Source organism: Otolemur garnettii, unplaced genomic scaffold, assembly GCF_000181295.1.
Source record: "Otolemur garnettii isolate 467f Iridium unplaced genomic scaffold, OtoGar3 scaffold00112, whole genome shotgun sequence".
NCBI classification, from domain to species: domain Eukaryota; kingdom Metazoa; phylum Chordata; class Mammalia; order Primates; family Galagidae; genus Otolemur; species Otolemur garnettii.
This window is the reverse complement of record NW_003852507.1, coordinates 551936-568113: the sequence shown is the minus strand read 5'-3', so window position 1 is coordinate 568113 and position 16178 is coordinate 551936. Positions and strand designations below refer to the sequence as shown.

Genomic DNA, 16178 nt, shown 5'->3' with positions numbered 1-16178 from the left:
TCTTATATATGGATGTGTACTTGCTTATACCTACACCCATATACTCCTCAGAGACTATGGTAGTTTAAAAAATATATATATATAAAAAGGTGTACTGAGTAAAAGGTCAAAGTTTTTTCTACTCATCTCTGTCAATCTACCAAACTGCTGTTTTAGGTCTGGGCTTCCCAGGAACAGAAGAGGGAAAGTGGCCACTGGAGATTATTAAAAAGTTTAAAGAGAAGAAAGCCTGAAATATTCTTCACAGCTCATTATGACATTGCTCAGCCATGTAAATAACAACACTCAATTCTGGGAGTTTGAGAGGGATGACAACCCCCCCCTGGTGTGACAGACTGTGTGTAGAAAATGTTTATTTAGGTAGATAATTAAACGATATAAAATATAATGAAAAATAAGGGAAGAAGAGCAAGACTGTTTCCTTCACTCTTTAAAAAAATAAAAAAAATTTTTTTCACAGCGTAAGTGGGGTTCCTCACATGTTTGTTGTTATTTAATTTAATGTAGTTAGTGAGCATTTGTCACAGTGTGGGGAGAAGAGTGGACAGTGCAAGGCGTTATCATGAGTGGACGCCACTCTCTTAACATCCATGCAAATCCTCCTCTATCCACTCCACAACAATTTCCTCTCCTTTCCAATCCAGTATCTGTGGAAGTGTCTCAAGGAGACGGGGTAGTTTAGATGAGTAAGTCCTGGAAATTTACATCCCCATCTGGCAAGCGTCCTCACACTGGTTCATGCCACCTAGCAAAACACTTTACAACACAAAATATCCTGGAATCACAAAACTGTGTAGATGATACACTTAAACATTTAAGGAAACTACTGAGCAACAGCACAGGCACACGAAGTTACTAGACCATAAAGACACTTTTAGTAGGTAGTTTCTGTTCAAACTGCCTTCTGGCAGTGGTATCAGACCAACCACGGCTTCCACACAGCAAGTGGATTCACAGCTTCTCCTGAGCACCTGCCAATGGCCCCAGTTTACCTTTACAACAACCTTTGGGTTATCTGCCTACACCAAACTCTGGCCTCTGGTATCACCTTGACAGTCTGTGCATCTGTCTTTCCCTCTCAGTGCTGTGATCAATGAAAAACTTAAATCTCAAGTCTGTACTCAGTCAATGCACAGCAATGTGGATATTAACCAAAGCAAACAGGAAGCAAATCTGCAAACCTTTTCAGTTTTAATGAGCTGCCAATGTGTTTCATTCCAGGCCAAGTGTGTTTTCTAGAAAAGCTCAAAGAGGCTTGTTTATGGCAGGTGCTCCTGTGTTAACATCTCCATAACAGCAGCAAACCAACAGCATCCTAAATGGAGTCATTGCAGGCACTTGCTCTTGGCTGAGCCCCAAAAGGGAGGTTCCACTCTGGGAAACTCATAGAAACTTCTTGGCTGTGGAAGGCTACTGGAAAATAATGTTCTGGGACTTTAGTTTCAAAGAGAAATAAGCCTCAGTCACACTGTGACCTAATAGGAGCCTTTATGGGTTTCTCTGAGGAAGAAGTTACTAATGCATAATTTGGCAGGAGCTAGTGATTAGAAGTCTCCATTTATACAATCAAAACCACCACCAATATACTGTACAGATTCCTACCAATATCCATCAGTTTTATTTCTGGTATCTTTGTGTGTTTTCCAGTTGCAACTCTACTCCTTCTTAAAAAGAATAAATCAAAAAAGACCCTACAACATCAACAAAACACTGTAAGAAAGCGAGTGACATTATGTACATAAATACTGTGTATAAACTTTAGAGAAATGACCTTCCAGGAAAAGGAAGGAAACAAAAACTTATGTCAAGTGTTAACAGTGATAACAGAGAAAAGAAAATGTTGCATTCAATGGAGGTTAATACATATGTAACAATTCAAATGTATCTATGAAATAAAAAAAAGGCAGCACAGGGAAAGAGCATGGGGAAGGAAAAACAAATATGGCCATTAAACTCAGAAGGCCTACAGAATTATTCAAGTAATGGAAGGGTTAAAACCCTACATATGTAATCATTTTACCAGAACACATCGACTTTTGATTGCTGCTTTTCAAACTTGTCACTACTGTGTTTTAGTTGGGAGGACACTGCAGAGCACTTTCTGGCAGGGAGGGCCAGGATGCCCTCCGGTGGGGATCCCATCAGCCCAGCAGTTACTGGGCAGCAGCTCAGCACTCCTAAATTCATGTCTTCATCCTCTCATTCTGCTTTCCTCTCCAGAAGACCATTCAGATTTCATTTGAGGTTCTTTTAAAATTTCAAAAATTACTTTCTTGGGGAAAAAAACTGTTTGATGACTTTACAAAGCCAGCCATTACCATGCCTTTCTGTCATGACACACTCTGAATACCAGAAGAAATGGGTTCTGGACAGCCCCCTTAAAAGCAAAGCAGAGCCTGCCTACTTTAGGAACTCCAAAGCACTGCGGCTGAGAGCCCTCTGACTTCCGGCTGCGCTTTGGCCCATCTGATGCCTCAGGTCTGGAAAGCAAATCATCATGACAAAGACACAGGGGACCATTGTCCAATTCCCAGCTTCATCTCCACCCTCCCCATCTGCTTCCTTCCATCAAGCAACCATGCTTTTTCTCAGAGGGCAAAATGAGGAGCAGGTGGCAGTTGATTGAAAAACAGCAATTTGCCTTTGATACAGGTGTTCTTTGAAAATGAGCATTTTTTTGAGGTTTGAATCTTTTTAAATAAAAAATGATAAAACGGTCTTGCCATCCAAACCAATCTCTCTCCTTACATATAACACACACACACACTGAAAAACCCAAACCCTGCATGCGCCAAAAACAGTAAAATGCCAAAACATTATAAAATTAACCAATAAAGTGCATGTTCCTTACATATTACACCTGCCCCTTTTACAAACATTTCTTTTGGAAAGTCACATGTGTAGGCTCAGAATCACATAGTATTATAGAAGGGGTTGGTTGTCCGTTTTTTATCATTTGCTTTTTTCAGTCTCCTAAGGGGGTGAGTTCTGCCATGTTGTTGACAGGGTGCCACAGCCAGGCCTGGGGCTGGGCTTGCACACTGCAGCCCCTCGGTCTGTAGCAGAGGAAGGCCCCCTTCAGAACTAGTCAATTCAGGTCCCACCCTGGGAAGCAAACACTGCTGACTGGAACCAAATTCTTTGGCATACTGCACAACGGGCCTTTCCACTGGCTTGCTCTGAACGATACACTCTGTCGTTTTGAGTTGTTTTACAAAATACTTGGTGGGCTCTGGGTTCTGGGGGGAACCTGGGTTTCCAAGGGGCTCTTGGGCTTCCACAGTGTGCATGCCTGAGTCTGTTCTGAGGAACGGCTGAAGCAGTTTGAGATGAGGGGATTCAGAGGAGATAGGCTCCCTGTCTGGTAAATAGTCTTTACAGAGGTCCAAGTAACCTAACTTGGCAAGAGATGCTGAGCGCCTCATTCGGGATGGTTTGGTGAGCTCTGCCTGGAAAATCACTCCTTGGGACTCGATTTCTTTAGTGTGCTCCTTCACCACACCAGGGCTACTCTTTATATTTTCACTACTAGAGCTATGTGGGAGTTGACAAGCAACAAATGACGGGCCCACTTTTTCCTGTAACTCACCAAGTTTGCTAATTAAAATTAGGTCTTTGCCATTTTGTTGCACTTCGTTGCCACTAGGGGGGCCTTCCTGACTTTCCTCCCAGCTAACCTGCTCTGTAGAAGGGTCATCTGTGGTGCTGCTTTGCTCTGTGAAGCCTTCCAGGTGAACCAGGGTCTGGGGATGCAAGTAATCCAAGTTGGCAAATGGTACATGGGATGTGCAACTAACAAAAGGTGCTCCTGTCTCCAGGGCTGCCGATGGACTGCTGCTCAGTGTGGAGGCCAGGTGATCAGTGGGCCTGCTGTACTCAGGAGAATGAGGCAGAGGTAGCACATGGGGGTGCATAGAAATCTGGTTGGGGTCCAGAGTCCTGTTTAGATTTTCATCCAGTGCACAGAGCACAGTGATGGACTTCTCCACTTTCACTGTCCTCAGTCCTTGCTCTTCACTCTTTTCGCTGGTGGAGATTTCGCCCCCTGGCCCAGTGTGATCTGATGATGTAACTGTGTGGGTGTACTCAATGATTTCTATCCTCTTGGGAAGGGCAAGAGGGACTGCCTGTGTCTCAGACCCCTGGTATGAAACCACAGTTCTCTGATCCTTCAGGGTTCCTTTCTGGTTTGTTCTAGAATCTGACCCTGGGCACTCCTGAGCTGGCATGGGGTGAAACTCTAGTACCTCGCGTGCTGGAACAATCACATTCTGCTCAGAATGGGATAGTGAGCAAGCTTCAGACCCACTGCCTTTTCCTTTGCCCTTGCTTATCTCCAATTCCTTGGGGACAAATGAATGTTCTGGGGTGGCTTCATCATTTTTCCCTTTTGGTGCTAGGTCTGCCACAGAAGAATCATTCTTGGAATTCTTGCGTGTGGACAATGAGGTACATGTGGGGGCAGCAGCATGGTGCTCTTGCTCCTGCCGTAAGCGCTCTTCAAACTCCAAGGTGGCTCGCCTCACAGACCCAGGACACCACTTGGCATCCGGGTGCATCCCTGGGCCCTGAAGCTCTTGTTCTTCCTCGGTTGGTTCCTCTTCTTCCAAGTCTGCTGTGAATGTGTGTGTGGTTAGGTAGCCTTCTGGGTCACACTTCCCTGAGTCTTTGGCTAGTTCAGGTGGGGCTGTGCAGGAGCTCCCATCCTGTTCCAAATGTCCAGGTTTGTTCTCTGGGGCCTGGACCCTCTCCAGGGGCAGCTCATGGATGATGTTCTTCTTTGGTGTCTGGCATGGGTTGGATAGAATGTCTTTCAGTTGAATCTGCCCAACTCCTTGACTGATGGATTCAATTTCTGTGACAATTTCTTTGACTGAAATTGCATTTTCTGAGTGAGATTGCATGAAAATGTCTGGGCTGACCAGTTCTGAGATTGCCTAAGAAAAGAAAGTAGTGAGACGATTATGATGAATTATAGTCTACTTAAAAAAGATGTTATTTTCTGCTTATTAATCCTTTGATCCAGGAAAACGTATCTGGCTATAAGAATACAAATCATGAAGTGCCTAGGACCATACTTTGCTAATGTGTTTTGTCAGACTATAGAAACAAACAAACAAACAAAAAAACTGGACTCATCAAAGCCAGAGAGATAAAATTCATTATTAAGTTTTGTCACTAACTAAACTTTCTGTTCTGTTCACTCAAGTAGAATTCCAATCCAATACTTTGCTCCAGGATAAATAGCAAATAGCTTTGGAGGCTCTTAGAATTAGTATTTTCCTAAGACTATGAGCCTCCAGGATTCAGGCCATACTGGGGTAAATGAAACGTCCCCTATTTGGCCTACCAACTTCCAGTTTGACCCTAACCTATTCAACTATTCAAGGGGAAGAGTGCCATTCAAAGGATAACTGGCGGCTTGGCGCCTATAGCTCAACCGGCTAAGGTGCCAGCCACGTACACCTAAGGTGGCAGGTTCGAATCCCCAGCCCGGACCCGCCAAACAACAATGACGGCTGCAACCAAAAAAAAAAATAGCCGGGCGTTGTGGTGGGCACCTGTGGTCCCAGCTACTTGGGAGGCAGAGGCAGGAGACTCACTTGAGCCCAGGAGTTGGAGGTTGCTGTGAGCTGTAATGCCATGGCACTCTACCCAGGGGGACAGCTTGAGGCTCTGTCTCAAAAAAAAAAAAAAAGGATAACTGGCTACCCTAGATATGCCAGTAGTGTTAGATGGGCAAGATGCATAAGACTATCATGTGATGTCTGATTTGGAGACTCACTGCTTTCTTTTCTCCTGTCTTGCTAACTTTTATCCACACCCTCCCACTGCTCCTCCTAGCAGCGGCATCTTAGCACATAAGAGCAGGAAGAGTTGGGTGGCACCTGTGGCTCAGTGGGTAGGGCACCGGCTCCATATACCCTCAGTGATGGGTTCAAACCCTGCCCTGGCCAAACTGCAACAAAAAATAGCCGGGCATCGTGGTGGGTGCCTCTAGTCCCAGCTATTTGGGAGGCTGAGGCAAGAGAATTGCCTAAGCCCAAGAGCTGAAGGTTGCTGTGAGCTGTGATGCCTCAGCGCTCTACTGAGGGAGATAAAGTGAGACTCTGTCTCTTAAAAACAAACAAACAAACAAACAAAAAAACAAGAGCAGGAAGAGTACATTCGATATCTGATGGCACAATCCCTAAATTTCACATACTCATTCTGAGAAAGGTTTACTTGGTTCATGTAGCCATGTGTCTACGGTTAGAAACCATGACTCGCTGACATTCTTCTGTTTTACCAGTTACAAATTCCCAGATGGATTTAGAACAAAGCCAAAGGAAACTGGCCAATGAAAAATCAGGTCCTACTGTAAAAAAAATAAGAATTTTAAAATCTGCAAATGGCCCTCAGACACCTCTTAAAGTAGTACCATTATGACTATCGATCTACTTTGTTAAGATTTTTTATAAACCTTCAAAGTATAATATTTCCCTAGGGATCGTTATTCTTTCTCCTTCAAAAGAGAGTCAAGAGTTAGTACTAACTAACAAGGTTAGTAATTCCTCTAGGGAAATCTGCCAGACCCTGGGCAGAAACAAACTTGCCACGACTGGGAGAGGAGCCACAGATGAGCGGTGTGTGCACGGGCCTCGGAGGAGTGTTCACATGACCGATGTCTTTACAGAAAGGCTATTTCTGTCAGTGCTATAACACTCACTGGTCCAAAGGAGAGCTCAAGCATTCTGACTTCCCAGAAGAAAGGACACAGAGGCATAGCTTTTGAGGGGGGATGACAACAGAAGCAAAGGCAAGAACTGCCCTGGGATGGTTAAGGAGAGAACAGGAGAGTTATGGATAAGGTGGGTAAATATAAGTAGACAGACATCAGGAGGTGTCAAGAATGTAGTCAGCTAAATCATTAAGTGAAGTCTGGTATGTGAGAGTAAATCATTTATTCCCTAATTGCTACACTGTTTTGATCTAAGACACCATTGTTTAGAATATGCATCCCAATGTCAGACATGTCAAAATGAGCAAGTTGTGAGTTTTAGAATTGATGATACACGGTAATTTTTTCTCTGGTCTGAGATGGCCTATAATAGCTTATATGCCCCTAAGAAGAATCTTAGGATTCTGTCTGCTCTCATATTCCTTTCCCCTTAATTCTTGAGTACCACAGGTTGGAGATGAAGCATCCAGAAACATTATTTAAATAAATCCAGAGTATTACTTGTTGCCCTGGTAGAGTGCTGTGCTGTCACAGCTCACAGCAACCTCAAACTCTTAAGCTTAAGTGATTCTCTTCCCTCAGCCTCCCAGGTAGCTGGGACTACAGGCACCTGCCATGATGCCCGGCTATTTTTAGAGACAGGGTCTCGCTCTGGCTCAGGGTAGTTTAGAACTCATGAGCTCAGGAAATCAACCCACCTTAACTTCCCAGAGTGCTGGGATTATAGGCGTGAGCTACCATGCCCAGCTAAGAAACATTATTAATACCAAGAACTTAGCATGGGAATCAGTTGCTGCTTGAACAACTATTTATACATTTCTAATCTCTGACTTTTCTGAGACTCCCCACCCCGCCCAAATCTATCTTCTCAGAAAGACACGGCTCACTCAGGCAGGATCTAAATCCATTATTGATAAGATGTGATCTGAATTGCAGAGGTCCAGGCAAGTGACCTGTTCTTGTTCAGCAAGGATGTTATTTTGGCTAATCCCTTTGTCATCTCCTCTCAGAAAAGCTTCCACTGACACCAAAAGCCTACAAAGATAAATTCCTCAAAAGGCAACTCATTTAGGCTCAGTGCCTGTGGCTCAAGTGGCTAAGGCGCCAGCCACATACACCTAAGGTGGCGGGTTCGAATCCAGCTCGGGTCGGCCAAACAACAATGACGCCTGCAACCAAAAAATAGCCGGGTGTTGTGGTGGGCGCCTGTGGTGCCAGCTACTTGGGAGGCTGAGGCAGGAGACTCGCTTGAGCCCAGGAGTTGGAGGTTGCTGTGAGCTATGATGTCACAGAACTCTACCCAGGAGGACAGCTTGAGGCTCTGTCTCCAAAAAAAAAAGGCAACTCATTTAAAAAATATTTAAGCCCTATATTTTCAAGGAAAATATCAGGCAGACTATCGTTCCCATACTGTCTTCCTAAATCTTTAGTAACATCAAAAATAAGGTCAACAGAATACCAAATGTTTTGTCTTTGAAAAGAACTTCATTAGTTGGAAAGCTATAAAGATAATTTTTACCTTTGACTGTTCCTCATCCATTGAAGATTCTTCAGACACATGAGGAGTATTACTTAAAGAGCTGCTTCTCTGGTCATCAGCTGTCACTTTGGAAGGGGCTCCTTCTACCACTGAGAGTCGACAGCTCTCACTCTTTCCTCCACCCAGTTCCTCCATCCTTGAGTGGGAAAAAGATCGGGACCGGGTTTCTTGGGAGAGCTCCACAAACTTCTCTAGGGCACTGAAAAAATCAATGCGATCTGTACTGAAATCTGAGATTTCAGCCTGGCAAGTGGGTTGGGGGCTTGGTGACTCTGGGTCAGGGGACATGGGGAGGTCTTTCAGTCTAGATGTCAATTCTTCCATAGGCAGTAAGTGGACATTCATGTCTGCTTTCAGGGCATCTGTCTCTAGATCTTCCACTGTTAAGTCTGGGAACTTGTTGGCCATTTCTGGGGCATGTCCAGGTTGGATTAAGGCTTTGGATGCATGGCAGTTGTCAAGAGGGAATTTTGATTCATTCAGACAACACCCTGATGAGCATCCATTGATGTCATTTAAGTTTAATTCGTCCTCAATCTGTCCAGCATGAAATTCCCTAGAAGTAAACTCCAAGCAGATCATTCTTTCTTTGGTACAGAGGCCTTTCTGATTTGCATCTTGTGGGACCACATGCTCCACAAAGACAGGAGGTATGGGGGGGTGACTCTCTGTGGTCTTCACCTCAGCAATTTGGTCTGCTGAGGTGGTGATATCCTTCTTGTTGAGCTCTAGTCCAGATTTGCAGATAGGTTCATGGTGGTCTGAGAGGTCGCTATCTGAATGAGATCTCCACAGTTTGTTATGCCGCTGTTTGCTGTGTAGGACATATATAGGAAAACACTTTAAATTGATTTGTGCAAACAATTAACACCTTTCCAGAAAACTGTTCCCATATAAACTTTAATCTTAACTTGCAAAATGCTTTGTTAACTGTTCCATGGAACTTGGAAATAAACACATAAAAAGACACTCAAGTTAATAACAAAAAACAAAGCAAAACAAGATCAAATGAATGTGAAATCTGATTTTGTTATCTTTCAGACAGACAAGAACTAAAATAGTTAGTAAGTAACAGCCAGTGCTGTTGATGGTATGGCCAAAGAAGCTCTTTCATATACTGCTGGTAGGAAGTATGAACTGTCAAATGAATGAATGGATGGCTTTGTTTGTTTTTAAGAGACAGGGTCTTGCTACGTTGCCCAGGCTTCAGTGCAGTGGCACAACCACAGTGCAGGTGCAACCTCAAAATCCAGGGTATAAGTGATCCTCTTGCCCCAGATTCTTGATCCTCTGCCCCAGCTGGGATGAACTATAGAATTTTTAAGACTGATGTCTGACAATAGCTCTCCAAACCTAACCTTTTAATTTTTTTCTTGAGACAGAGCCTCAAGCTGTCACCCTGGGTAGAATACTCTGGCCTCACAGCTCACAACAACCTCCAACTCCTAGGCTCAAGTGATTCTCCTGCCTCCGCTTCCCTAGTAGCTTGGATTACAGGCGCCTGCCACAATGCCCGGCTATTTTTTGGTGGTAGCTGTCATTGTTGTTTGGCAGGCCCAGGCTGGATTCGAACCCGCCAGCTCAGGTGTATGTGGCTGGCACCTTAGCCACTTGAGCCACAGGCACCGAGCTGAAACCTAACCTTTTAACAAGCAATTTTTTATTTTTTTGTTTGAGACAGGGTCTCACTTTGTTGCCTTGGGTAGAGTGCCATGGCTGGCATCATAGCTCACAGCAAACTCAAACTCTTGGGCTTAAGTGATCCTCTTGTCTTAGCCCCTACGTAGCTGGGACTACAGGTGCCCATCATAATGCCTGCTATTTTTAGAGATGGGGGTCTGTCACTTTAGCTCAGGCTGGTCTTCAACTCCTGAGCTTAGGCAATCTACCTGCCTTGGCCTTCTAGCAATTCTTCCTTAATGAATTTTTCTTGGAGAAATACTATAACTGCACGGAGATATACAAATAAGGATATTTACTATAACACTATTTTGTGATACTAAAAAATGAGACCCCACAAAACAAAAAAAGGTTGGCTTGGCACCAGCCACATACACTGAGGCCGGTGGGTTCGAACCCTGCCTAGGTGAGCTAAATGACAATGACAACTACAACAAAAAAATAGCCAGGCATTGTGGCAGGCACCTTTAGTATCAGCTACTTGGGAGGCTGAGGCAAGAGGATCACTTAAGCCCAAGAGTTTGAGGTTGCTGTGAGCTGTGATGCCACAGCACTCTGCCAAGGGTGACAGATGAGACTGTGTCTCAAAAAAAACCCAAAACAAACCCCCCCCCAAAACCCAGATAAAACAAAACAAAGAAAGGATTTATTAAGTTATAGTCCATACAAAAATGTTATAAGGCTGTTAAAAACTGTCAGGTAGACTGGGCCCAATGGCTCATGCCTGTAATCCTCGCACTCTAGGAAGCGAAGGCCAGAAGATCCCTTGAGCTCAGGAGTTTGAGACCAGCCTGAGCAAGAGCAAGATCCCATCTCTACTAAAAATAGAAAAATTAGCCATGTGTTGTGGTGCCTATAGTCCCAGTTACTTGGGAGGCAATGGCAGGAGGTTCACTTGAATCCAGGTGTTTGAAGTTGCTGTGAGCTAGGCAGAAGCCAGGGTACTCCAGCCTGGGGCAACAGAGTGAGACTCTGTCTTTATACCACCACCCCCAAAATAAAACTGTCAGGTACATTAGTGGAATGATGTCCAAGGGGTATGATTCAGTGAAAAAGCATGTTGAAGACATTTGGAATGGACAGTTTCCATGTTAGAGTAATATAGGAAAAAATCCAGAGTAGTATCACTAGTAGCATTAATTCTTTCAAGAAAGGTAGAGATACTTCTGGGGTAGGCTTTTACTTTCTATATTCAATATTTCTATAATTTTTAAAATTAAAAAATGAGCATGTTTAATAATTATAACCAGGAAAAAAATCTAAAATCAAAACATACATGTAGTCAGGCATGGTGGCTCACACCTGTAACTCCAGCACTTTGGAAGGCCAAAGTGGGAAGATCACTTAAGTCCAGGAGTTTGAGACCAGCCTGAGTATCAGAGTGAGATCCTGTCTCTTAAAAAACAAAAAAATTAGCCAGGCATGGTGTATATGCTCCTGTAGTCCCAGCTACTTAGGAGGCTGGAGGATTGCTTGAGCCTAAGAATTCAATGTTACAGTGAGATATGATTGGCCATAGCACTCTAGCCTGGGCAACAGAGTGAGACCTTGACTCTAGAAAACACACACACACACACACACACACACACACACAGAAACATACAGTAATACAAAGGGAAATTTGGGGCCTATTGTTGGAGTCTGTTACACCAACTCTTCATAATTGGAATGAAGTACTAATGTACTATTAATGAGTGACATGGGCGTGTGAAGAGAATGGTAATGATTCTTGAATTGGAAAGCAAAGATGGGATAGCAAATCTGGAGAGAAAACTCAGTAATAGGACAAATAGGCTGCGCATAAAGGACAGCCCCTCTTCAGAAGGATCTGTGGATAAAAACCAAGCTAAAGAGACACCTGGAAAAACAGGTTGGCCAAAGGATGACCCCTCCCCGCAATCAGTCCTTTGGTTTATTTCATGGAGAGAGGGTATGAGGTAGGGACGAAATTTCATTTCAAGCCACACACTCTAACAAGGAAGTACATTCCCAAAGCCTCAGCCAAAAAGAGAAATGTGGCCTGTGGTTGGTCAGGATCACCTACCCAGAAAACAGGTCACTAAGTATGGTGCTTGGGGTGTGGTCTCCATGACTTGCAAGCTGATGAAGAGCTACTTAACTGCAGAGTGGAATGGGAAACTCAGCCTGAACCTACTTGCCCCGGGCTCAGGGCCACGCCTAGGCTCTGCCGAGTCATGCGCCTGCACTAATGTGACCCCCTGTTTGTTCTCAACTTTGCACCTGCTCTCAGCTCCCGTTGCCTGTCTGCTGCTTGGGTGGGGCTCTCTCTGACTCAGGCCTGCAGAGGGGTGCTTTCCTGGGTAGGGAGCAGGTCTATCTGTTTATGAACACAAGCTGTAGTCAATTAGCTGGTATAAGATGGATTTTTTCATCTTTTCCAAGCTGCATGAACTACAGCCACCCCTAGGAGGAGACAACATATCACATATCTCAAACAAGTGAGTGGCTTTGGGGAGGGGCAAGCCAAATGCTTGGATGGGGGGGTCTAAATTGTACACTGTGACCAGCTGAGGACAATGTGATTTCTTTTAAGATTTCTTCTCTTGTATTCAGGCACTCTTTGTTTCCTGAGCTAAATATGACTGTATTCTCTAACTTCTTTTTTTCTTTTTTACAGAGTAATAAAAGAAAGAGGTTTATTTACCATGTACATTGGGAGAAGCAGAGTTGTTACCCAATATCCCAGTGTGATCCAGATTTTTTTTTATTGTTGGGGATTCGTCGAGGGTGCAAGAAACCAGGTTACACTGATTGCATTTGTTAGATAAAGTCCCTCTTACAATCTGTATTCTCTAATTTCTATTCCTTACCTATCATGAGGATGTTCAAACCTGCACCAACTCCTCTTACCCACTGTGATAGGATAATGCCCAGGATGCAAATAACAGGGAAGATATCTCAGGGATAGCTGTTCTCACTCTTCTAATAATATAACAGAACCACTATTGGTCAACAGTTAAATGAGAAGTTTTCATGATCCCAAGAATTCTCCCAAAGTATGTGTTTTTATTTTATTATTTAGTTCTTTTAGAGACAGGGTCTTGCTGTGTTGCCCATGTTGTTCATGGTTAGCCTTGAACTCCTGGGCTCAATTGATCCTCCTGCCTCAGCCTCCTGAGTAGCTAGGACTGCAGGACTACACTTTGCTGGAAGTATTTTTTGTTTTTAAACTTCCTGCAAATCACTTATCAGTCAGAAGGGAATGAGACTGAAATGATGCTAATAGGCACAAACAATGTATGTTTCAGAGGAAGTGGCTGACATCACAGCTGTGCTGCCCAGCAGGGATTTCCTTTTCTTCCTGGGGGAGATAATCATCAGAAAATATTGAGTCAGGGCTCTGAAACTAAACTGACACCTACTTGTAAAGGAAAATTAAAAATCCCAATCTAAAGATAGGTCTGATGCTACTGTCTTTTTCATTTTTGCAACAGAATCTGCAGATAGAATTGTAGGCAGCTCTTGATATAGATACTCATCACCATTACCTCTGAAGGACTGCTACTCCATTTGTCTCTCCCTGGTCCTGCCCTCCCTCTCTTCCATCCTGAATTTTGTGCTTATTATCTCCCTTTTTTTCTTTACAGTGTCAACACATCTTTTGTTAATAATATAATGCATGTTTTGAACTTTAAGTACATGAATTCATACTGGGTGTATTCTACAAATGACTGGTAGAAGAATACATTTGGTATGTTTTCTTACGAAATTATGTTTTTACCATTAATCACCGTATGTAAATGTAATTCATAGAGTGTAATGAATATGCCACATTTATCCATTCTGTTGATTAACAGTTTTGGCTTTTACAGACAACCCTGACATGGACCCGTTTGTGCCTGGTATGCACCTAAGTTTCTCAAGGGTGTTATATATAGGAGTGGAAAAGGTGGATCATAGGGTATGTCTACATCATCAGTTTTATTTGGTAACACTGAATTGTGTTCCAATGAAGCTTTGTCCTGAGCCAGTTTGTTCTAATGCTCCATCACTGGTAGGGATAGATGCAAGACATTAGATCATATCTATTATTTTAAACTCTCAACTTTTAAATCCAGCTAACTCCCCCTGCCTATTCCAGGCAGGCAGCAAGTAAACAAGTGGCCAAAAAAGAACTTCAGAATTGGTCTACAGCCCGGATGATGTAATCAAGTCTTAGATCCCTCTCCCTGCTGAGTGGCCTCTGACTTGAATTTGGATCATATAAACACACAGACATACATGTGATAACTGAAGCCATTCTGGGTATGAACTTGGCCTTAGTTCATTTACTTAGTAAATGAATGGGAAAAAAATTTATTTAATTATTTAAAAACAGAGTCTTGCTCTGTCACCCAGGATGGAGTGACACAGTGGCACAGTGGCACAATCATAGCTCATTGCAGCCTGGAATTCCTGAGCTCAAGCAATCCTTCCACCTCAACATCCCAAGTAGCTGGGACTACAAATGTACCCCACCATTCACAGCTAAAAAGGAAATTAAAATGACAGCACATATAAGGCTTGTCTCCACTTTTTTTTTTTTTTAAGAGACAGAGTCTCACTTTATCCCCCTCAGTAGAGTGCTGTAGCATCACAGCTCACAGCAACCTCCAACTCCTGGGCTTAGGCTTATCCTCTCCCTAGTAGCTGGGACTACAGGCGCCAGCCACAACACCCAGCTATTTTTTTGTTGTTTTTGCAGTTTGGCTGGGGCTGGGTTTGAACCTGCCACCCTTGGTATATGGGGCCGGCACCCTACTCACTGAGCCAGAGGCGCTGCCCTGTCTCCACTTTCTTATTATTGCAGATTTGGTAAAGCATCAACTCTGAGGAAGTTACTGCTAACTTGCAGTAACTCTAGAAGTTACTCTATTACATAGAGGAGAGTACTGCTAAAAATGGATCCTTTTACTGTAGCCTCCCTAGTAGCTGAAATCACTTAAACCCAGGAGTTTGAAACTGTAATGTGCCATGATCAAGCCTATGAATAGAAATTGCAATCCAGCCTGGGCAACACAGCAAGATCCCATCTCTCTCTCAAAAAAGTTTCCAGTAAAATCACACTGTTTATTAAGGTTTTTAGCATATTAGGCAGCCTCCAGAAAAGAAGACAGAATTGAGAATTTTCTGTGTGTTATGCATAGTTCTAGATACTTTAGGATTATTTAACTGAAAATCTATAAAGAAAATCTTTTAAAACCTCAATTGTGCTTGGCTGTCACTTGGCCAAGGATCCATGTCCTTTCATTCTCAGGTTCCCTGCTGCTGGCTGACAACTGTGCACTAGCTAACTTCAATGACCCTACCAGCAAAGCCAGGGTAAAAGACAACGCTGCCTCCTCTGGCTCTTCTGACACAGGTGTTCAAAGAATCAAAACTGATATTTCTCAGGGCATGGTGGCACAAACTATCCCTGGCCACCACCCAGTTTTTCTTCCTTGCCTTCATACACTGAAACCTAATACCATGGACACATGGCCAAGCTTGCAAACGGTCTGCCTGAAATCTGAACCTGTGTAATGGAACATAAATCTGCCAGATACCTGCATGATCAGAGAGCAGAATAACAAACAGGGCTCCTGGCAGTTTAATAGAGTTTCAAAGCGTGTGCACATGCGCACATATACACATCCCTTCCTCCTTGTTTTGCTTTCATCCTCCCACTTTAAAAACAGAAAAAAACAAATCAGATATGAATAGTAGCTTTATTATCATTCTTTTTAGGTCTAAAGGTTGACTATTAAACATTAGCTTTTTCCAGGCTGTTAACAATATACTGAAATATACTGAAATACAATTCATTTGTATTTCAGAGGGGCTGTCACTGTATGGTCCATACCCTCATATTTTGATTAAGACGATGTGAACACGGGTTTACTTTGGTAAAATTCTCTTCTAAAGCACTAAGTTAATGCCCTCAAATAGCTGCCACTTCTAGTTAAGCATTCACTGTTATCCTGGCTAACCATGGAGCTAGAGAATGCTAGGATCAGGACTCTACCTCTTTGAGAAAACTATTATTGCCTCCTGGGAGAAGACATGAAATACAAGATCCGGCTCAGAGCCTATAGCTCAACCGGCTAAGGCGCCAGCCACGTACACCTAAGGTGGCGGGTTCGAATCCCCAGCCCGGACCCCGCAAACAACAATGACGGCTGCAACCAAAAAATAGCCGGGCGTTGTGGCGGGCGCCTGTGGTCCCAGCTACTTGGGAGGCAGAGGCAGGAGACTCGC

General features: G+C 43.6%; 1 protein-coding gene across 4 annotated transcripts in view; it reads right to left on the bottom strand.

Annotated features, from left to right (window-relative positions):
* Positions 1–1809: 1809 nt before the first annotated feature.
* Positions 1810–16178, bottom strand: part of SSH2 (slingshot protein phosphatase 2) — a 306592-nt gene continuing 292223 nt past the window's right edge. For all 4 annotated transcript variants that reach the window (XM_003797117.2, XM_023517480.1, XM_023517481.1 and 1 more), the window contains 2 exons: positions 8241–9075; positions 1810–4937 (listed from right to left, as the gene is read on the bottom strand). In XM_003797117.2, coding sequence (XP_003797165.1) covers positions 2913–4937; positions 8241–9075 — 2860 coding nt within the window. In that variant the 3' untranslated portion in view covers positions 1810–2912. The remainder of the gene's footprint in view (positions 4938–8240; positions 9076–16178) is intronic.